The sequence below is a fragment of the Anneissia japonica genome, unplaced genomic scaffold (assembly GCF_011630105.1).
Source record: "Anneissia japonica isolate Jap-2015-1 unplaced genomic scaffold, ASM1163010v1 scaffold24_len2511860_cov200, whole genome shotgun sequence".
Classification (NCBI taxonomy): domain Eukaryota; kingdom Metazoa; phylum Echinodermata; class Crinoidea; order Comatulida; family Comatulidae; genus Anneissia; species Anneissia japonica.
In genome coordinates, this window is record NW_022730786.1 from 1426678 (window position 1) to 1451208 (window position 24531).

General features: G+C 32.2%; 1 protein-coding gene across 5 annotated transcripts in view; it reads right to left on the reverse strand.

Annotated features, from left to right (window-relative positions):
• LOC117115036 (membrane-associated guanylate kinase, WW and PDZ domain-containing protein 2-like) overlaps nt 1-24531 on the reverse strand; it is a 118677-nt gene that overhangs the window by 39282 nt on the left and 54864 nt on the right. For all 5 annotated transcript variants that reach the window (XM_033258682.1, XM_033258681.1, XM_033258679.1 and 2 more), the window contains 8 exons: nt 22156-22453; nt 15837-15919; nt 14932-14989; nt 13882-14099; nt 12053-12244; nt 10776-11308; nt 10109-10274; nt 2159-2208 (listed from right to left, as the gene is read on the reverse strand). In XM_033258682.1, the coding sequence (XP_033114573.1) occupies nt 2159-2208; nt 10109-10274; nt 10776-11308; nt 12053-12244; nt 13882-14099; nt 14932-14989; nt 15837-15919; nt 22156-22453 (1598 nt within the window). The remainder of the gene's footprint in view (nt 1-2158; nt 2209-10108; nt 10275-10775; nt 11309-12052; nt 12245-13881; nt 14100-14931; nt 14990-15836; nt 15920-22155; nt 22454-24531) is intronic.

Genomic DNA, 24531 nt, shown 5'->3' on the forward strand with positions numbered 1-24531 from the left:
ATATATATACTTAAAATGATGTATTTCATTAATTAATAAATCTAGATAATTCATGTTATATAGTCTATTTAGGGAACCTAATTTAAAAATGTGGGTAGCACTACCTTATTAAGTAGCCAGGGTGATTATAGTTTAACAGATTTTTATATACAATTTTTGTTAGCAAATCTTTTAGTATCAAGATAAATACCGTGCATCTTAAGAAATGTGGATATTTGTTCCACTAGAATCTTTGGAGAGTTGTACATTCACAAAATGTCAATTACCATCGTCAACAATTACTTTTACCACATGGGCCTCGGTTATATATTTTAAAGAGATATTTACTGAGACCAGCGCATCATTAGTGGACTATTTATATGTATCTGCTGTGAAGTAACCATAGCAACAATTAAATCCATTCATAACAATGCTTCTGTTATTGGCCCAGCTTGATTATAAGGCGTACATACAATGTTATAACATTATGATATGAATTTTTATATTAGGCAAGTGATTAACATAATATTAATGAAGATACAGACTTGTTTCTATAATAATTAAATGGAATCGTGACGTTCTCTTATTTTTTTATGATTAGGATCAATGTTACTATTACCAAAATCAATGTTAGTTACTCTCATAATCATCAATATCATGCTTATAATTATTTATATTTTTAATAATAAATCATTATATTCATAATATCATGATCATCATTTTCATTATTGAATCCTAGTATTATATCATTTTATGATTATTATGATTACAATCAATATGACTACCAATATCAATATTACTATAATAATAATCACTATCATCCTCATTATAATTATTATCAATATCTTTAATAACGTATCATTTTAATAATAATTATGATCATCATTTTCATCATCATCATAATGTTTCCTTTAAAATATTCTGCTTTTTCAACACTTGTTTACACCATATTGACAATGACAAGATATTATAATGTAAGTTGAATCCTAGCATTTTTTTAATGTTTTCATGAATATTATGATTACGATTAATATTACTACTACCTATATCAATATTACTATCATAATCCTTACTATCATTCTTATTATAGTTCTTATCAATATCTAATATTGTCATTATTAAGTTTGATTCTTAGAAATATCCTGCATTCTAAACTGCAGTTACAACACCACAGACAGTGAGAAGATATTAATACGAGTTATTTATTGATTATGAATTATGTATTTAATATTAATCACTATACACTTGATGAAGCTGGAAGACACGCTACTGAAATTGATCTCCAATGCATGACACTAACTATAATTTTTTACTAATAATATAGCTAGTGATATGTAGTGTTCATTATAAATTCATACACTACATCATTAAGAGAATCAATTCATCTTTTGCAAGGGTTCTCAGTATAATTCACCATTAACCCCTTAATATTCACCTTCGCAATGAATCACCTTTATTCAATTGTTTGTCACTAATGTAAATTATTTTACATTATATTACATTTATTGTATAAAACAAATACTAAGTATTATTCTATATTTGGTATGCATTTAAAATCTTATATGGTACATCATTTTAGGGAGATCACAGTTTATTCTAAGTAGGGTTTTCTGTTTACATATATTAGTCCTGTGGGATGTAACTGAAATACTTCACTATTAGCTTTTCACTCATCTCCATGGCAACGTTATAACAGCCAACTAGCTGCCATGTTTATGTCAAAATGTCAAAATCACAGAATTCTCAATAAAAGCTGAACCATAATTTAAAGTTATTTAAGATAAACTTTAAAATATAGGTTGAAAAAACCAGATGTGTCTGTATTCATAATAATACTTACATTTGTTGAATATTTATTACCTATTGAATTGAATCTGAATTTATTATATTTTTTAAGTCAGTTGGAACACAATTTTAATCATACTCCTGTTGCCTTTGCTAGGTGAATTCATGGATAAACTTGGTATATAATCACTTGATTATGTAACACACTATATAAATACTGTACATGCATAAATGAAAATTTATGAGAAAACATGGGGAGACAAATTTTGTTTATAAATATTTTTTATGATGTAAATTACAATTTAATGACATTCAATTAAAAATAAATAAAAAAATAATTTTTATAGAAATTATAGTAAGATTAAGAATTAAATGATAAAAAAATGCAACTTACCGTGGTTACTTTGGTCAGCATGTTGTTGTTCTTGACAGGTTTTAGCATCCCTGCAGCAAATTTAGAATCAAGAACAATGTTAGGCATAGTGAGGGCAACAAGTGGCTTCTGTTTTTACTATAAAATCCAAACAGAATAACAATACCACCCTGGGCAGCCCAAGAATAACACACTGCAGTCAGCAGTGACTGGTGAATACACACGTTACATCAATAAACACTCCACATAGTTAAGAGCAACATCATCATATCACCGACTATGAACGTCTTTATATTCCTTTTTTTTATTTAATTCCAAAGAGCATTTTTTGTAAGTGAACACTTTCTGGCTTTGAAAAGGTGAACTGAAAATCCCCTCAGCTTTGCTATTCATGAAGAGAGAAACAGAAATCGCTGGAGCGTGTCTTCAGAGACCCTAATGTCAAGCCACAGTCGTTGGAATGTGGAGTATGTCACCTGTGGACGGACGGTGACTTAAGGATTATAAAGAAGGCATGCTCAATTTATAGAACAACTTTCTTCTCCCATTGCAAGTGGTTTTGGCTGAACCCCTGAATGAGGCACCAACAACATGTGTTAAGATTGGGATGTAAACCTATTTAGATAGCTCAATGACAGGCTGTACAAAAGTGATTATCATGCAAATAGCAGGCTTGTCATTGTTCAAGTACAGTCTGCAGCAGTGACGAAAAAGTCAACATAAGCCTACACATGAACACATGATTATAATGGCAGATTTAAGAGGAATGGAACCAGCCCCCACTTCCCCCTACTAAATTTTTCAAAATAAAAAAGATTGAGAAAAAAGTCTGAGACTGCCATTTCCGGCCATATAGGTGCCGTAATCATAAATGTTCCCCACCATGGTTGGGGCTGAGGTGGTCTAGACCCTTATCTGTGAAAGTCCCTCTCTAGGTCCCCTCCATTTCAAATACCTGGATCTGCCACTTGATTAGTAAAATATATGATGGTAGAATACATCATTTTTAATAATTATTTATTTATTTCTCAATAGATAATCTAAAGAGGTACAGTAAGTCTATTTTTTTAATGTCTTATTTGATGTCTTGAACTTGTATAAAAAAGTAATAATATTTATATGACTAGGGTTAAAGAATAACTATAAAGATATTGCTGTTTATGAAACATTTCAATATCTTGCCAAGAAAAACAATTTTAATGAAATCTTTAATTTTCATGAAGAATAAAGAAATATCTATTTTCTCAACTGTAGTATTCTCGTTCCAAAAGCAATTTTAACAAAACATCCATAAGAACAAATACAGTAGTTTAGTTTACAACACCGGTGATCAAACATATGAAAAAAAATGCGAAAAAAGGGGGCAACATTTTGATTAAATAATCATCCATCATTTATCCATCCATTTATATAAATGGTACCTTTGGGTATTGATCACAGAATAACTGGGGTGGAGGGGTTCAAATTAGAGGCTAGTCACTTTGATACTCTCTCAAATAAATGTTAGTAGCATTGCCTAAGCTCAAATTGACCCAAAATCTGAAAAGCCTAGGGATGCACTTTTTTCAAAAGAAATATAAGTTTTCATAAGGGAAAAATCCTAAATACTTGTATGATGTTTAAAATTGTTTATTATTTTAATTTGATACAGTAAACCATGGATTTAGGCCAGTGATTACCATTTAACAAGCCAAAATGCATTAGGTGAGTAACAGTTATCCAAACACCCAAGAACAAGGCCTATTGTTTGTCTAAACTGGATTTCATTTTTTCATGGTTCCTGGACATTTTTTTCGTCTAATGTGAATCAAGCGTACACTAATCATGCGCTCGACATACGACCGTCATATTATATTACTATTACTATTGTTTTAAATGGATGCTTTGTTTGAATATTAAAAAAAAAAATATTCCCAATCACCAAAATGTTTTGGAAAGAGAAGAACAATTGAGAGCAGCTGTTACCAATGTTAAGGTTAAGTTATTCAACAAACTAAAATGGCAAACACCATAGCAAAAACTGGACATGGTATACTATATGTAGTACAAAACTCTACTGACCTAACTTCAATACAATCTTATTTTGATCATTTCACTGAATTGCTTCTTTAATCAATAAATTAATGGTAATGTAGACCGATATATACATTCAATTTAGATAATACGCACTAATTTAATTTGTAAACATAGAATATTATAAATAAATTCTCACTGGAGACAAATGTTCATAGCTAAACTAAACTAAATGAAACTAAAGATGCAACAACAACATTTTTCTGTTGTTAAGAATCAAAATTGTTATTACATAATTTATTGACATAAATTTATTAGAAGGAAAGATGGTAAACTAAGAAGCAGGTACAGGAAGAATATTTCTGTTGTTATTAATAACAATTTTATTAAATTTATTGAATTAAATAGATTAGAAGGAAAGATGGTAAGCTAAGAAGCAGACATAGACATAGGAAGGAAGACACAATGCCTAGATAACCTTTTATCAAAGAAATTTGGAAGTTATTAAAAAATTGAAGTAGCTTTCACAGGAAAAATGGTAACAATGGGAGCTCTGTGATTAAAAATACATTTGGTAAAGGTTTCCATATGAATACATAATTTATAATTCAACTCAAAATATAACTAAAGAAAAATATGAAAAGCCGGGCCAAAAACAAAACACTTTAATCTATAAAGCTTCTTTCAGAAGGGGTTCCCTTCTTATTATAATTGATCATTTTTGAAATACTTTTTTTTATTTCCTCCGTTTGGATAAATACATAAAATATATAGGGCCATAATATTTTAAAAGCTTCTCAAATCTAATAATAAGTAATTTTATATAGAATACCATAGAAATAATAGCTGTACAAACTATAAATTTAGGTTTGACCTAAAAAGTATACAGAAATGTTATTATTATTATTAATATTATTATATTCCAGTAATATTATCATAATTTAATTCTCATTTCATTATCACAGTTGGTATAGCAGATATGTTCAAATCATTATCTATCGTAATCAATATTTTTTTTCATCTTATCCTTTAGTTTTACTTTCATTAAATTTATATTTAACTGGAATTAACTTTGCTAGAATAATTAGAAAAAGAAGCCAAATAAATTGTTATAGATTGTTAGTTCATTATATTTTCCAAGCAAACAAAAATGAAAATAATTCAGGGAAAAGGAATGCATCTGTTACCATGGTGAATGCCCTTGCCACGTGACCTTTTGACATAATGCTATAATTTGAGCAGGAAAATAATTATTTTCTAAGCATGATTTATCAGTCTGTATTGCCAACAGTTGTATGTTAAAATTTATGTTTTGTGTGCATACTTTCGAAGTTTATCAAAAATTTGAGCAACATTTTTGAGCTGAGATAATGCATGCCCATTCTTATTCTTTCATATATATTTCCTTGTAGGATAAATGTGTTAATTCTTTATCACTTATTAAAACACTTGTAGTCCTATATTATGCACATAGACTACTAAATACTAATATTTTTTTTATTTAAACCATTTGTTGTATGGTAATACACTGAGGAAATTATATCTTGTTATATTTTTGACATTAATAAAAAACCTTGTATCTCGTAAAAACCTGTGGTTAAGATGCAAACCACCAGTCTAGAAGTTATAATAAATTATGAATGAGAAAGGTTTAAGAATCTCTATTTGAATTTTTAAAATATTACAACTTAACAGATAAAAAAATGTACAAATGTACAATATAAATGGAAATATAATATTATAAGAATGTGATTGACATAATAAAGTTTTTCCGGCTTTGGTGGGGTCTTCAGGTGAACACAGCCAATTAAGGCTTACCACAACACAGGTGGGAAAGAGAGGTAAAAGCAGCAGGTAATGCCCACTTCCACAAATTGTTGGCATTTCAAAAGTTATTCCGATGGTGGATTTTCTTTAAATCTTTCTTGTATAGGAATATCTGACTATATTCTTCATAATGTATTATAATAAATTAACATATTTATCCCATCAAATTTTTAAATGACATATTAAAAAAAAAAAAAAAAATCTTTAAACGAAGTCATTCAATCACTGGCACACTTCAGACGTCATTAGAAAAACGGAATTTCAATTTACACACGATCTTTACAACTGAGTGTTCAATAACAATCAGTAAACTGTTCAAAAGAGTGGCGTGTTTATTCACGTGTGTGTAGCCCAGGGGCACATCAAAGTCTAAGAAAGACCTACACTTTGGTTATTTTTGTCTGCAGTAACACCTTGCAGTTTACATCCATAATGGCAATTGTTACCTGGTTTAAATATAGGTGTGCATCATTCAGTGCCAGTAAATATCCTACCTTTTATCAAACCTTTATGATACCATTTATTAATTACAAGTACAAAAGTTAATTTGTTCTTTGTGCTTGTCTGCCCCTTTATTGTTGCCATCTAGATTTTAAATTTTTCTTTCCAAAGTATATTAAAAAAATTAATATAAATTTTCCCCTGCATTGCAATCTTATTATTATAATTAGTATCATTATTATTATTTTCATTACCACCATCGTCATCGGAATCATCATCATTTGTTTTCTCCCTAGTATTATATAGAAGATTGAAAAATTCCCAGTCTGGCCTGACTGACTAGATCTAAGTTTGATAACATGGGGGATTAACTTCCTTAGGCTACCAAGAGGGATTATGGAATTAATGCGAGCCAGATGTACAGGTGTGTAGAATCACCTAATTGAGAATTCTGCAACTAATAGCTGAGAATATTTCATATATGCCTACTCTCAGAGACAAGGTATGTGTGATTGGCTTTCATTTAACATTTAATCTACAAATATATTCAAATCTATAATAAAAGTACATGTACTTTGTTCCATGAACTATAACTATTTACAATATAGTACTCTGCCCCTTATTAATTGGTACCATAAATAAGACATGGTATATACTTATAATACTTTATATATTTCTATGTTTTTTTAATTTTTGCACTATTCCAAGTTCAAGTTAATTTATTTTTATTATCAAATGTGCATTTCTAAAGACTCATATACAAGGGAATACAGTAGAGCTCCAATAAAGAGGACAACTTCAGGACCGAAAATACATCCTGAATTAGGGTTAGACATTTTTCCCTCACCCCATGCCTAAAAAAGCATAGTGGTGCCCCGAAAGAGGAGTTCTACTATGAGGTACAGTAAGGAAAAACTTTTTATTCATCCATAAAGTACATTGAAATTAAAAGTAACTTGTTACGATTACGAAGACATTATATACCGTACACTGTTGGATGCTGATTGGAAAACATATAAAATGTAAATTAAGATAGATTATACTTAAAAATTTATGTTATGCTACAAACATGCTAAGAAGTGTTGCCCACGATGATTTATCTGATGCATCATTTGACCTCTTTCAGGTCAATCCTTTTTAAGATCTTGGAACTTGATGCTCCTGAGGAGCTTTGAATGGCTGATGGTTATGTCGACTATATGAATCTACTTCTTGTCTCACAGATCATGTTTTAAATAAAGTAATTTGAGAATAAATTCTTTAGGACAAGTAAAATTAGCCCAGGATACTTAGCACATTAGAATTTATATGTTCTTAAAAATAGGCCGAGATAACAACATTGCATAATTAGGACTCCGGGCTGTCAACTTCCCTAATGAATGATGGATGTAAGATGCACTGATGTAGAATGTTTCACTTAATTAAGCATTTAGTCCACACCACATTTTTGCCATCAAGGAATTTCTAAAAATTTTCTCAACAGATTATCTCGCAAACTGTACTCTATGGTTTTGTTTCATTTAATTCTTATCCCCTCCCCCTTCTCATATTAACTGAACATTTCCTCATCCAATAGTCTTATAAACTGTAATCTATAGGTTATCCCTCCCTACCCTTCTCCCTCTCATATTAAAACATTTTGAATCATTAAAGTACAGTTGATCTATCAGCAACCAACTGATAAGATAGCCAGGTTTAGAGTAATTTCACATCAAATGCTACATCATCAGGAATTATGCATTCTTCGGATATTGCATCTTCAGTATTTAAGTGTAACTCTAGAAAGTTTCTTATCACAAATACTTAAAACATATTCATCACACCTGTAAACCTAATCAAAAATGGAACAATTTATATTACCAATTGGAACTGGGGCCCAACTTCCAGCTGGCCCTTGCCAGATTTTGTGTTTACAATTTACGATTGGAGTTGGCACTCTGCATCATTTCTGATTCAACCCACAGATATGAATGATGGGAATTAGGCCTAATGATAATTTGCTACACACCTTTTTTTTTTCCCTGGGTAATCATTGGTCATAAAATATGATAGGCCTACTTTGGGGTTGCTCCGAATCTAGCCAGAAACTGTCTTCTAGGTAGGAACCCGATTTGAGAGACTTGAGCTGGCAATTCTTTGAGATTACATAAGCAAAGCCTCTTAATTATTTTTTTGGGAACCACTATGGTAAATGTTAAAATGGATAGCCATTGAAAACGTTAATTAGTGCCATGAGCGTTATAGTCAAGTGCTGATGATGACAGCCAGATTGAGCAGCTTTTTCTTAAAATGTAAATTAGGCCAACAGCTTGAAAGATAAGATTTAGAGTTTTTTTTTTTTGACTGGCAGTAGGCCTACTAGAAATAGGTTGATCTTATAGCATGCAACTGATGATAATAATAATAGTGTCACTTATTAAAGATCTTTGCTCTTATATGGAATATTCTACAGAAAGCCTCATCATCATTATATTCACCTATGCTCCCCCATCCACTGACATTCCAAAATGTTGGATTCCCATAATTTGAAAAGGATAGAAATATGATCCATTCGTAAAAAATATTACAAAATTATTTAAAATGTTAAAGGTAGCTATGAAGGGCAAAATAAAAGAATGTAAAAAAAATTGTAGATATCTTACTTATTGTATATTTTTAGTCATATTGGTCTCCCACTAATTAAAAACCCCTCCAATTAAAGACCACCTCCAACTAAAGACCACTTTTCTGTGGTCCCAAATTTGCACATGTCTTTTATCTTTATTATTCTAATTAGAGACCAAAGCTGCTAAAGACTATGGAACCTTGGTCCCAAAAGTGGTTTTTAATTGGAGGGAGACCTGTAATTCCCAAATGGTGAAAAACTATTATAGAGGGCTCACTTTATAAAAAGGCTAACACCAGAATAAGCAATATTTATATGCATTAAAAGCCACAGAAGCACTTCTCACAGCATAGGACTCATGTACAGCTTACTACATTGTGTTATATTGTTCTTGGGATCTGCATGGTAAGTTGAAATGTGTCTTTAGTATGGTAGACAGTCTTAAATCAACTTTGAAATAAGAATATTTATCTTGGGAAGTACATGCTAACTGTGAAAGGTAAAACACAGCAAGGGGTATTTTAAAATACCAACACATACTTTAGTCAATGAAATGTCACATTATTTCCTCATTTCTACATCTCGAATTTCATAGAACACCAACAACTATGTATACAATCTGCAATTAATGACACATGAGGGCAGTATAATTCATGGCATGACAAAAACCACATGCACAATGACTATCATCAAATTTCAATAAGATCACCCACAATCAAGGTGAGTTTGTTACTAAGGTATAAAATATGTCCTTAAAGGGAAAATTGTCATCAAGGGACATGATGTGTCACTAAGAGACTCAATTTGTCACTATGGGATACTTTGTCACCAAGGGGTGACCATTACTAAGGGATAAATTTTACACCAAGGGGTGACAATTTGTCACTAGAAGATCAAATAGGGATACTTTGTTACCAAAGGAATTTGTCACTAAGAGATGTAGCTTGCACCAAGGGTTTGCCACCAAGAGATAGAACTGGTCACAATACATAAAGTTGTCATCAAAGGATAGAATTGGTCACAAAGAGATAAGTTTTCCACTCTCCAGAAAACAGAATTTGTCCAATAATAAAAACACAACATACCTCCTCGTTGTACTACAAGAGCTGCCTCGACTCCATTTGGACAATTCTTTAGTAGATTCACAACATAAGTATGAGGTCGATCACGAATATACTCATCATTTATTTCCATGAGAATATCACTCTCTCTCAGGGTTTTACAACGCTCGCTATCCAAAATCTGTTTCACCTGTATGATTAAAAAAGAATTACACTAGACTTGGCAGAGTAGAAGAAAACAAATTGCAGAGTTAGAGAGCAGGAATAACTTAGCTTGTAGTTTACTTTGTTGATAATTTGCAACAAACAGATTTTAGTCAAACATGTATTTTTAGAAACACTAGAACATGTCCCTTTTTTCAGAATTTGATTTGGTATACACTTGGCCTCTGCTACCACAGTCCTCAGAGAAATGGCATCAAAGTTTAAAATAAGAAATATTAATTTGAAGTGTGTTTAGCTTTGCATAGTTCGTATTTATGTCGCACTGTTAGATCATTTATTTAATATATTTATTTGTTTTTATGTAAATTGAGTCCTGATTTAAATTACCCAAGTGGAATGAAGAATTGAATTATTCTCTGTACTATGCTGTTATTTAAATTTCATTTTGATTACATTTTCTTTCATTACTAAAATAGTCAAGCTCTTAAAATATGGTATAATATTTATATAAAAGTGTAACACTAACCTTTTGGCCATATGGACTATCAGCAATTGTGAACCCAAATCCCATATTTCCCTTTGTGACACAAATGTCAAAGAATTCCGGTTTATCAGAACTCGTCGGTCGATGTTCCGGTGACATGTGTGCATTGTTGTGGTAACCCTGCTTGCCTGGTGTTGGCGTTTTAGCTCGCTTATGAATCTCTTCCGGAGCTTTCTTCTGTGAAAGATCTGGCAATGATTTATGTGCTTCGCTATATTTTGTAGCTCGGTAGCGTGGGTCTCCTTGTGGTTCCTGACTACTGGCGCTACTGTGAGAGGCATTGTCATACTCTTGCCCTTTGTACGGACTACTGGGATTGTAGTTATCCTGTGGTTTCTTTTGGTCTGGGAGGACGATGTGTGTATATGGATCGTCGGGATCAAACGGCAAAGGATAACCGCGACATACATCTAGGTCAACAGGCTCGCCCGGATGAACAGCTTGGAACATCTTAACAACATCATGATGCGTAAACCCCAGTACTAATGTATCATTAACATAAACTAAGACATCACCTGAAGAAAAAAATAATTAAATTTTTTAATTTAGTAAGTAAATGATGCTGGTTTTGGCATGGCAAGCCTTGTCACTTGTGTCTAAATAGATAACAAAATACCTGATCAAAAAAGCATAACAGTTCTGTGCTTACATTATATAGTATTTTAATTGATATGAAAAGCTCCTGTGAGAATTATAGATTACAAAAATAAATGTAGCTTTCTTTTTTATAATTATTCTGTGTCTACCATACTTTGTCAGTGATGTTGAAGACATCCTCCCATGGGCCTAGGAGTTGGGAGTTTCTAACTCTATTTCTGGTTTGAACAGAGTGCACACACCAGCACTCAATCCCTCCACTAACACTGAATTGAAAGATGGTGCAGTTAGACGATGGTATATATACCACTGAATAAAAGGGGCTTGCCATGCCAAAACTAGCATCAGAGTCAAAAACATGAAAATTAACTTCTTATTCATGTTCTCCACATTATAAATTTTAATATCTACTACAAATGACTTTCTATTGCCAAAGTTGAGTAAAGGTATTAATTACAGCTTCTCTGTACTAAAATATACAACAATGCCATATTCATATGCTAACTACTCAGTTTAACAATTAGCGACAATACACTGTACTAAAATATATAGTACTGCCATATTCTTGTGCTATTTACTCAGTCTAACAATTAGCAACAGTATGCTGGTTCTGGGATGGGAAGCCTCAACTATGGAACATGATTTTGTGAGTGTTTACTGACCCATTCGTAAGACACCGTCATCGTAAGCTGGACCTCCTTCTACAACACTCTTGATCTGCAAGAACTCCTCTGGGTCGTCACCTCCGATGATGGTGAATCCGAAACCTCTTGTACTCTTAAGTAATGTTGTTTTTATCCTTGTTCCTTTCAACTCGTTTGGATTGCTGGTAAACATGGCTCTCCACTCCGAGGCTGTTGGAACAGATCAGAGAAAATGGTGAAAATTGAAAGAGAATAGTGATATCATTCGGAATATAAATAGCCAATTTCAATTTCATTCCAATTAATACAAAAAAAACCATTCCAAACAAGGAAAATCATATATGTAATTAAAATCAAAACAATGAATTGAAATTAAAACATGACTAATTAGAAAATGGCATATATTTTAGTCATTACATTAGGTTAACATGCATTTAGGAGCAATAGACATTTTGCGGCAACCCTTTTCCTTAAATGTAAAATACATACTCTGATTAATGGCAGCGGATTGAAAATTGCTTTTTTGTTTATTCTTCTTTGGAAGTAGTCATTAAATGTCATGATGATGACAATGATAAGGATGATAATAATTTTCAAATGGTTGGTAAAGAATAATAACAATTTAAACATTTTACAATAGATAACTGTTTACCAAGGAGTTGTTTAATGGCCGCAGTGGATTGAACATTTCTTTTTTGTTCATTCTTCTCTCTATGTTGTCACTTAATTTCATGAAGATGATAATGATGGTAATAATATTCAAATGTTTGTTAATGAATAACAACATATAATATAAAATTGAATATATACTTGCTCACAGTGGCATATCAGGAGGGGGTGTACATGTTCCCCCTCTCAATACTTGTGCTCCCCAGTCGTACCCTACAACATCATGCTCAAGTAGTTAAAAATCACATCAATTCACCTTATTTTGGGAGCTAGGACCCCTCACCTAATCATTGAGCCCCACTTTACATTTTCCCCCCTATCAGGCCCACCCCCTCCCACCCTCTATTTCAAGACTCCTAGATACACCACTGCTGGTTCACCATGGAGTTGATCTTCCATGAAGCCCATTGGTGCTGTCAATCACAGACAATATAAATAATAACTTTAAGCAAAATGTGATGAAGTTGATTATGAGGAAGTGAAAGCAAGCTTTCATTTTCCAGTATATACTGCGCTTGCGCAGATAAACTCTATGCTGTGGTAGTGAAATTTCTCTGTAGAATGGAATGTGTTAAGGTTCGTTTCAGTTCATGCTGTGGTAGAATCAGGGGGTTGGTAATTGGTCCTAAGTTTTGACAGTTGACCAATGGCAGATAGCAACTTGTTCGATAATGGACTACAATTCTGCAGTATACTCATGCTCCTATGAGGATTAATGTAGGCTACGTTCAGACTTGGAGATAAGCCAGGCTCAACACTAAGCCCGGCTTAACTTTGGCAGGCGTTCAGACTTGCGGGATTAGCCAGGCGCGAGAATTGTCATAATAATGAAGAACCGTAACCAGCAAATGTGTTTCAAAACATTGCTCGTGAAACGTACACTCCCTCACAGCGTAAGTAATTGAATGCTGATTGGTCATTTTGTTACCTGAAGTCAATGCAAGACCCCCCCGCAAGGATTAAAGCCCGGCTTAGAAAAGTTAAACACGGTGGCACGCCAGGCCTAGTTACTATAAGAACACAGCCCGGCTTGAGATAAGCCACCTAGTTCAGACTGGCAGGTGGATAAACCCGGTGAGTTGAGCCAGGTTTATCCACCTAGTCTGAACTAGGCCGTAAACTTCATCCATCAAGCAATTTGATCTAACCATCATCTCATTTACATAAAATATACCTACCTGTTGGGGACATAGTAGGTGTAAACGCTGATTCAGTCTGTACTGGTCCGTTGGCCTGTTTTAAAGTGATATTTCCTTCGCTGACTGTGCGAGGTGGGGCTGGGGGTGGGATCTTGCCTTTCTTGTTTGGTCTCGGTAATGTTGAAGGTTTTTCTTTTTCGTGTTCTTTCTTTGCTTGCTTCACCGGGTTCTCATACTGTGTTTTTCTGTTCACGTGACTAAGATGCATTAAAAAATAAACAATATCCAGCATTGATATAGTTTCACATAAAATGTTTAATAACAAGAGAGTCATTCTAAATTACCCCCTCTATAGTTCAGATGCATGATGGTATTATGTTACATAATGACTGAAAAAAAAAATCCAACATTTGTTGGGTTGAAGGATACGTAACGGTTCAATATTATCATCATAAATCTTCACAAAAATGGTTCAATATGCACAACAATTTAAATCCAACCATTCAAAAAACAAGCAAAAGCTGAGTTATACCATACTATAAATAGCCTAGTCACAATAACAGCCAAAATGTTGCTATGGTGATGCCATGCAGATCCAAAATTTCATCTTACTTCCACACCTTAGGCTTTAATTGAATAATCTTATTTTTCTCGTGCTTAATTTTCGAATATTCTTAGTATAATTTGATTTAAGTTTGAGTTAACTTTCTATGATTCAGAGTTTGTCTTGTTTTTGACGCAAGGTTTGATAAGAAGAATAGTACAATAGATACAGCAGTTAGACCAGTTGAGTTAGACAATCACTAGCAACGCTTGAAACCCTAAAATATTAGATTTCAGTTCTGCCATCAGTAACTGATAAAATTATGTTAATTTTTTATTTTTTTTTTTGCTTTTTTCATTTTCAAGGTTTGAGCTCAAGATCCTTGGATTGTCATTTGGCAGCTCTTACAAATTGAGCTTTGAGGACTTGGTAGATCCATCAATAAGTAATTGTAGGGTCTGGGTTCGAATCCTGATTATGATTTTTTTTCCTAAAATAACTATTTAATGAGCAAGTTATTGTTATTGATTTCTTTCGATACTTACTCTATGAAATAACTACCAAACTGTGGGTCGTCTATTTTTTCCCATCCATATGGTAATTCTGTAAGGTAAATGACAAGTATTTAGAATCATCTTTATTGAACATCAAAATGCAACTAATGTTCAAAGTATAATATTAATATAATGAGGAAGATAACAACATTGATATTTATTACCATTCATTATCTTCTATATTTTTTTGTGCTGCTTTTACACTGATCTATTTAGGTTATGATCTATATAGAAATGATAAAATATATGTGATTGATGTAAGAGAGAGGTCTGAAAATTTCTGACAGATCAATGGGGTCTGGGGAGGGCAATGTTCTATTGAGGGTCCTGGAGACTAAGCATAATGGAGACTAGAAAAAAAATAGTAATTTTATGACATTTTAACTTTCATGATATATTCTGCCAAATGGCCAACAGGGTCATAGCCTGTCTGATGGGGAGGGGAGGAAGAAACTTAAGCTTCCCTGCTTTCCTAGCTGCTTTTTTAAGATCCACGATAATTAAATAGCTTGATATTTAACACTATATATAACTCCCTTTTTTTTCTCCAACCTGTTAGAATTCATAATCTCTGTTGGATTTGAATGGAACAAAACAAAATTCAATAAATTTTAAGACTTAAATCTATTTTTACTTTTTAATTTTAGTATACAAATATAGTATATATTTACTTAATACATGACATTTAAGAATCTATAACTATGTTCTCATCAATTGATATGTGATATCTAAAGATAAGTTAAAGTATATGTAAGAGTAATATCAAATTTATTTTTACCTTGTTCTGTCTTCATTTTTGTCATAAAATAACATTTCTTTAAATGGTTATGGAAACATTTGAAAGCTTCTAAAGTTAAATAAAGAAAATAATATAAATAAAGAAATTATTATTATACCGTCATCATCACATTCAAGAAGATCTTTCTTCCGTTTCATTTCCAGCCTTGGATCCAACCATTGCGTTGTTTCTGTTACGTGGCTAGATAAGGAGAAAATAGTTCAATTGAAATGTTTAAAAGCAATCGGTCATAATTAGTTAATTTCTCCTGTGAAATGAAAGCGGTAATAACTTTACTGTTTCTGAATGCGATGTATGTAAATGGATTTCAACAAAAAGTATGTGAAAATATTTCATACATCACACTTGCACGTTCGGTCAGTGGATTTGTCATGTTTATAATCAACCAAGTTAATTCATACCAATTTGTTCGCACACACTAACATACACACATAGATCAACATTGCATTTGTGGCACACAGTATTCTCATAGACTCATGTGCAATGATATGCATGTAGCTATACACAGGGGATACTTAATCCCCCTTCAATTCTCACTGATGCCACAGGGTTAGGGTTAGGGTACTACTGGTTTTACACACATAAACCTGATTGAAGTTCCTATAAACCCACATGCTTAATACTTCTTAAACAGAACTGTTTGAAAACAGCATCATTTTCAGCAAAACCTCAACTTTTTTATTTTTTTAAAACATATTATCCTTAAGGTGAGACTCTTTTTAATACCACTATGTTTCACGAAACCCTCCAACCGCTAATATTGATGCGTTTGAATACAATAAACGACTACAAAACTTTTTAACCTAAAGCTCTGTCCAGATATGTGCCCATATATAGTTATGGTCAGGATGTGATGTCATCATGACCATATTTAGGCATGTCACATATTTTTGTCAAATAGAATGTGATAGTGTGGACAGGACTTAACACATTTGTAATCTTCCCAATTCGTTGATAAAATTTTATATTTATTTTTGCTAAGTGACAAAACAAAAGTTTATTTAAATTTTTTTCTGAACTCATTTGATAATCTGTCAAAAATAAAGTGCAATAAATGAATAAAAAAAGTGTTTCGTCTGGCATATTGGGCTTTTGTACTTAATGTTTCTAACAGCATTAAGAGTTTCAATACCTATAATGCATATATTTTTCTGCACTCCTTTGACAATGTGTCAAAAATAAAGCGCGATAAAAAAAGAAAAAAAGTCTCAATATTGGGTGTTTTTAACAGCATTAAGGTTTTCAATATCTATAATGAATATCAAGACAGGAAGGACAGGTAGAGGTGTCGTTGACCTGATACGATCAAGTGAGTCATTATTTGTTAGGGTATTATTAAGGCCAGGTATACACAATAACAACCTTATTAAAAAATATGATAATTTGACAGTTTAAACTGCTTACACAACAACAGAGGAAACTTGCACTATTCCGAGCAACTTTCAATGAAAAAGTTTGTAAAATTACATTGTAGAGTATCATATTTTAATCATTATATTGTTATGATTTTTTATTTCAATGTTATCATTTTTAAATGATAACATTTTTTGGCCTTTAGCAAATATGAAAATAAATGAATAGCTGGCCCAGGATTTATCAATCTCAGCTCAGCAAATGTCATAAGTAAAAAAAGTTAAGATGTCTTTAAGCAAATACTTTTAGCTGATTTATCAAACCATCAAAAATCTTAGTTTAAAAATCGTCTTAGATGGCGCATGCGTACAATTAAATTTTTATTTTTAAGCAATTTATAAGCTAAGCAATACCTGACTTCAGCAAAGAAATGAACTTAAGGTGAATTTAAGCTGATTTCTAGTTTAATAAATCCGGCCCCTGGCCTATTCCTGGTCAGCAATTGGTATGATGAACATTTTTTCAGAGTTTTTTTTCTTTTTTTTTTTTTGCTCTTTTTAGGTCATAGTGTAACTATAAGGTGTTTTTTTTTTTTTTGCTGTTTTTAGGTCATAGTGTAACTATAAGGTATTTTTTATTTTTTTGCTGTTTTTAGGTCATAGTGTAACTATAAGGTATTTATTTCCTTGTTCAGTTTTTTCGTAGCACCTTGGGTCTATGTGTATTACAGAAGGAATTTTAAAGTAAACTGATTAAAATAAACAAATATAATAATTAAAATAAATACAACAAAAAAATAACTTAAACAAAACCCAAATAAAACAAATATTATTATTATTAAATAAAACAATAAATAAAGTGGACCCTCCAATTCAAGACCTCCCCCCACCCAGTTTAATTCCGAACAAGACCACATTTTCAAAGAATCAAATAACAATCTAAACCTATTAAAACGCTAGGCTAACCATCTAAGTGAAAACCGAAACTCTGAAACCACCCAAAATTTCCAGGGACCAAAGGTGGTTACAAATTAGATGAACTGTATAAATAAAATTAATAAAGTAAATTAATCAAATAAACAAAATTTAATAAATACAGTATATTAAATAGTTGAGTAAACTGGATTGGTATCTAAGGTTAGCATAATAACACAGGTTTCAGCTGTAGGTATATTTCACAAATAAAGCTAGGCAATTAATAGAATGAAATGCATAACAGAATGCTCATATATATACTCAACAACACTAGGAATATGAGAAGACACAAAAATCATTAACATTAATAAGAAAGAGATTTTAAAAAAACTTCAGAGATGGAAAAATGTATTGCATAAATCTTAATGCAAATAACTTATAGTGATAACTGACAGATAAATGATGTACTGAACAAAAGAAATTAACATGAACATGTGAATTCATAATAACTTGTCGGACACTCTCATTTCTAGACCACAAAGCGATAGTAATAACATAAGCTAGTAAAATCATTAAGCAGAAGAACATTAATGAATATAAATTTTTTAAAAATTCTAAAAATATCCTAACAAAGCCAAATAGTGTGCATGTACACTTAACATGAGAATTCACAATCAGTTGTTGGGCACTCTACCAATAGACCACAAAGCATTTAAAAGCAATATTAATATTAACCATTCCCAAACAATAAGGTAGAGAAAATATTCCAATGAAAATGTCATAAAAGCACTACAAATCCTAAGAAAGCAAAAAATGAACATGAAAGCAGCATGAACATGTGAACACGGAGTCAACGGCCAAACCATGTTTAGTTTAAGGAGTAGGATTAGTTAAGTATCATTCTATTTGTATTCTTATTTATGTTATGTTAAGCGCATAGAGGTCTCTATAATATGCGCTCTATAAGTAGACCATTATTATTATTATTATTATTAATTCTTAATCACAATGAAATACTGCTAAAAACAACAAAAACTTCCCATAGAGTAGGAATTACCCAGAATACTCCATCAAACAATTATTGAACGGAATCTTAATCCAAATGAAGCTAACATCACAACATTTTGGGCAAATTAATTTCTAGACCACAAACCGATAATAATAATACAACAAAAAAATGCTATCTGCTATAGTGTAGGAACAAGTACAGTATAGCCACAATATTCTATGAAATAAATATCCTAAACAATTATTCTTAATCCTAACAAATCCAACATCACATGAAGATGTGAATTAAATACAACATTTTTGGGCACCCTTACCTTGAGGCCACAAAGCGATACTAATAAAATAACTCAAATCTGCTAGCACAATTGATAAACAGAATGTTCCAAGTTAAGTACTCAGGTAATGGTGATTTAGATACTACGCAATAAGGGTTTGACTGCAGCCAAGCCTTTTCCACACAGGATGCGATTATAAGGAAGATCTGCTTTTCTGTTTAACACCTCGTAGAGAAGCACTCTGGTCTTAATTTTGCTTCCTTATTCAGGTTATGGAATTATACCCCTGGTTAATTTGTCCAGTTCAGATGCTGGTAGAGCAACAGTACAAACCATCTATATAAATGTGCATAGATACAGTACATACGTTTACGACTGTTTATATGTAGACAAGAGGAAGGTGCTGGAACATTAATTAATGATGAATTATTTAATATGAAGAGAATTGAGCTATATAGAATGGCGGGCAAATTGTTGACCTTAAAATTCCATGATCCAAATAATGTAAACTAATATAATCAACTATAATTTCTTGGACTAACCTCATAATTAGGTCAAATCAAGAACTATATTAGAAATGCCTGCTTCATTTCCGTTGCCGCTCCATGTTTAAAATATATTTTTCCCCCACTTGACTAGTTTAATAGTTTTTATTATTATTCTACTTTGTCCTTTGTAGGTCATAATAGGTTTCATTCACATAACAACTTGATAACAAAGAGATGATGCCCAAAAAAAAAAAAAAAATTATAAGGAAATAAAGAGCCCTTCATTTTTTTAAAAAAAAGTTCAGATCCTGTCTGCTTAATTTTTGTTGCTGCTCAATATATAAAATATATTTCCTTTTCTCAAAAAAAATAATTAAAAAAAAGAAAAAAATAAACAAACGAATAAAGGCCTTCAGATGGAAACTAATTCTTTTAAAACTTGGTTTTAATTGACTTTTCATCCAGCAACAAGTGTCAATCCTAAAGGTGATAATAAGTGTTTCCTAAATTTGTACCCAACATCTTCACATTCTAATAGAGGTTTACTCCAATACAGTGACATACATTTGATATATTTTGCTAACTCATTCCATAATATGCAATATCATGAGATGACATGAACTTACTATACAAGGAGATTCAAGGGAGTGTTATAATAACTTTGTCAAGTATCCAAGGGTCTCCAACGAGCAGCATCCTTGCTTGCTTTAAGCGGGTGGTATACCTGAAAAATGGTTGTTTTCTAAAGGTTTCTGTCCATTACTTATACAGCTTTAGGCACGCGGCCCAGGGATATGCCAAACATTGAACTAAATCACTCTTAAAAGTGGCAATCCCATCACAAGACAACAGTGGCCGTATGGGCCAGTACACCGGAGTAACCTCCTACTCATCTTGAAAGATGTACTGGGTTCTTTAAAGTGCACATGAGCATTTGTGTACACTGGTCCTACAGTTTACAGTCCTTATCCGAGAAGACTTGTTCCACCACCGGAACTAGGAACAAGGCGGCTGCGAACTCGTGCCGTTATTGTTGGCTATGGTTACGGTTCCCCTGCCTTAACCGCTCGGCTATTCATATCTGCTTTGAGGTCTACCAGTTCAGGTCAGTATCTGCTTTGAGAATTTGAGCATCGGTCTTCCTTGGTTTATGCTTCCCATGTTTTACACCTCCCATGTTGTAGTAGTAGTAGCCAGCGGAAAAAAAATGGATGCTGGATTCTCACTCTTGGAATAATGTCCAGCAAATCTGGTTTTTCCTTTCTTATTTTGAGGTTTGTTTATGGTATATTTCTATATAATTCAACAATTGTCACATGCTATTTCCAGTCAACATTAAGAGTAGTTGAGACTCCTTAACATCTTAATTTGTAAACTGGGAGACAGTAGTAGTATGGTAGTAGTATATCTATCGGTTTATCAATAAAGAGGTATATTTCCACACTATTCAATTTTCCAAAATCTCATAGACATCTTTTCCGCAAGTTCAGCAAATTCGCACTCTTTACCTTTCTGCTCCTCAACCTTGGAAGCATTTATGTATTATTCCAAATCATAAATAAAGCCTAGTCCTTATTTCTTTTTGTAAAGAACTCAACATATTTTCTAACAGTACTGTAGTAGCAGCAATAGTACTAGCAGCATCAGTGACAGCAGAGCAGAAGGTGTAGGTAGTAATACAATGTGTAGATTTGAGATTGTACTGGCTTAACTTCCCTATCTTTTTCTTCTTCACATATTCCCCTCCCTTTCATCCCATTTCTGACCTCCTCACACCGCTTTCATCAGTACATTGTATGTTGAAATATGTTACAGAAAGCAATAAAAACATCAAAAACATGACAAAAACAGAAAATGACTTGGACAGATGCAATAAATCTGTCCTATTTTTTTCATGGTGGCTGGCATCGCAGAATAGAAGATAAATCTAGCATCGACGATAATTACAAGTTGTATGACGGATGAGTCTATACAAAATCACAATGATTTAGTCAATTAGACAAAGCAACAGACACACACTTCTCAATTATCGAGGCAACGCTAGGTTTGGTAGGACTAATGAAATGTTCAATTTTATGTAAATGTAGATTATTTGCACATTATGCACAATAATTCTATGGCGTAACGATGGCGTATAAATGTCATATATATGATGTACACATGGTGTCAAGATGGCATAGATGGTACATTGTGTTAAGTACATTGTCAAATCTAAATGAAAAAATAGGCAAAGAATTACATTAAATTTGTGACTAGAATGGATTTCTGTAATTATAGTGGATATGACAGTAATGCTACGAATGGTGACCCCAATGACAAAGATGATGATGATTATGGTTTAGTCAAAGACTGTTCTGTTGGCAATATAAAATACTTACTTAATAAAATACATATCTCCCTGATCTGTAAACGCTACCTCCCAATCCAAGGGCAGAGGCCCTAATTCTTGCAAGCGTTTATCCATCTCATCTTGTCTCTTCTGTTCTGATTCATCAACCATCTTTGAATTTAACGTTGTTGCTTCTATGCTGGATTTGTTTCTTTGCCTTTTACCTTGGGAGGATGGTCTGGCCCCAGGCCTATGATCTGGGTTGGTGTTATTTGGTTGCTTTTGAGGGGTGGATGGCACGGAAGCGTCTGGTGTTGCAGGCGGTTTAGGTGTACCGTAGTGATTGCCTATAGAAATTAAATAAAGAACAAAATTAACATAAAACAAAGAACACTTATGTCATATAGGTGATTAAAATCATAGATCCATAACTTTTGGTTACTAAAAAATTCAGACTAGAATTACCTGAATTTTAAATCTTGAACAGTCTGGATTTTATTTAGAAATAAAAATACTAAAATAAAATATTACCAATTTAGATTTTTGATCATTTCTAATTAAAAGCTACTGCTTGCTAAAATGGTGTCCTTAAAAGGATGTTTTTAATTGCTTGAATTTATGAATATTATTATTTAATCAATTATACAAATTGGTTTTTCTATTGCATGTTTTTGATTGTATATTTCTCTTTTTGGTTAAAGCACTTCTTTACATTAAGCATTATTATTATTATTATTATTTATTTATTTAGGCATGCAACTCATGCACCAAGGATTGTCGTTAGCAAATATATCACTGTCCTGTGGTGACATGACTTACACAAGACAAACATATACACAAGATGCTCTATACAAACTAAATGTCAATTATGAGGTTTAGGGAGTGGAGTTGTTTTGGTCGTGAGAGAAAAATCCTGCAGCACTGACAGGAATTGAACCCAGGATTGGAAGGCAAGCATCTTAATCTCCAAGCTATTCAACTCAACTCAATAATTATACTTGGTATAATTTATACCAGTACACACTATACTTTTTCATCACTTTAACATATTTCCTACTAGTACCAGTACAATGGTATTCAGATACTCTAACCTTTTATTATATATTTACCTTCATAACTGTTATTCTTTGATGTGTAGTTTAAAGTAATGTACATTTTATGGGATCAAATTAAACAGACCACTGGTGTAGAACAATACGCTACGCTGTACATACATCAAATTTGAATCATGTCTACAATTGCATTCATGGTAAAAGACTGTTTGCACATATAGAATAATATGATCTCAAATACATGTTTTAGGAACTTTAGATTTTGGTATAATTTTATGCATAAATTAATATTAATAAATTTACCTCAATTAAAAGTTTTTTAATTATTAAAAATGACATTGACTTTGTTAAAAATGCCTGCATTGGGTCGAAAACAGCCCAACTGAAGCTTAATAGATCATATTCTGTAACCAAGTTTTCAAATGTTAATACTTTTAACCACAAAGTGTATGAAATACTGTATCATAATCCAGTCAATCAACGAATGTTTGTTAAAACCTGCAGACAATATTACCATTTGGGGCTAATCCCTGGTGTGGCATATACACTGTCTCTTAACCAGTTAGCCAAAGCGGAATTAAAGTGATTCTAGCAAAGTGTTACCGTCACTCATTGGGTAATTGATTACAAGTACTTGTTTCAGATTTAAAAACAATAATATGCTTGGGTATAAACACTAACCTATACATGGTGGCTCTCACTGCAGACATTAATTTTAATGGTGTACATATCCATTAATGCAAGTTTAAAATGTAAACATCCTCAGTCCTTTAACTTGGATTAGCTTACTAACACTAAATAAATACTAAAAATATTCTATTTTATTTTGCTGCATTATCTCTTAAAACAAGTTAAAATATAAATATCAAGCCATCTTTTTTTTTCATTGGCTATAAGGATGTGCTTATGATTTTAATGCACTGAAGAATGAAAACCAATAGAATCGCTAAAAACAAATTTTTAAAATACCCTCAGAATTTGGTATTAAAAAATGAATGAATTGATGATTAAATTATAAAGTTTGATTGTACGGCATCAATATAAGTTGTACAGAATATTCTTACTGGTATTGAAATATTTTAATACTTCATTGTGTACATGTCCTACGTACATAGTATACCGTAATTACCATTAAAATTTTAACTGTGGGTTATTTTTAATAAATTTCATGTACTAACCTGAAAACTAATTTACTGATGACAGTGAAATATTTTTGAAATGTATATATTATTTATATATATTTTAAAATTATAAATGATTATAAGTAACAGTAAAACTTTGATTGGTCTGTTAGTGTTCGAAGAGCTGATTTATACAATTTCCATTCGTAATAGTCAGAAAAAAAATCTTGATTCCAAAGTTTGGAGGATTTC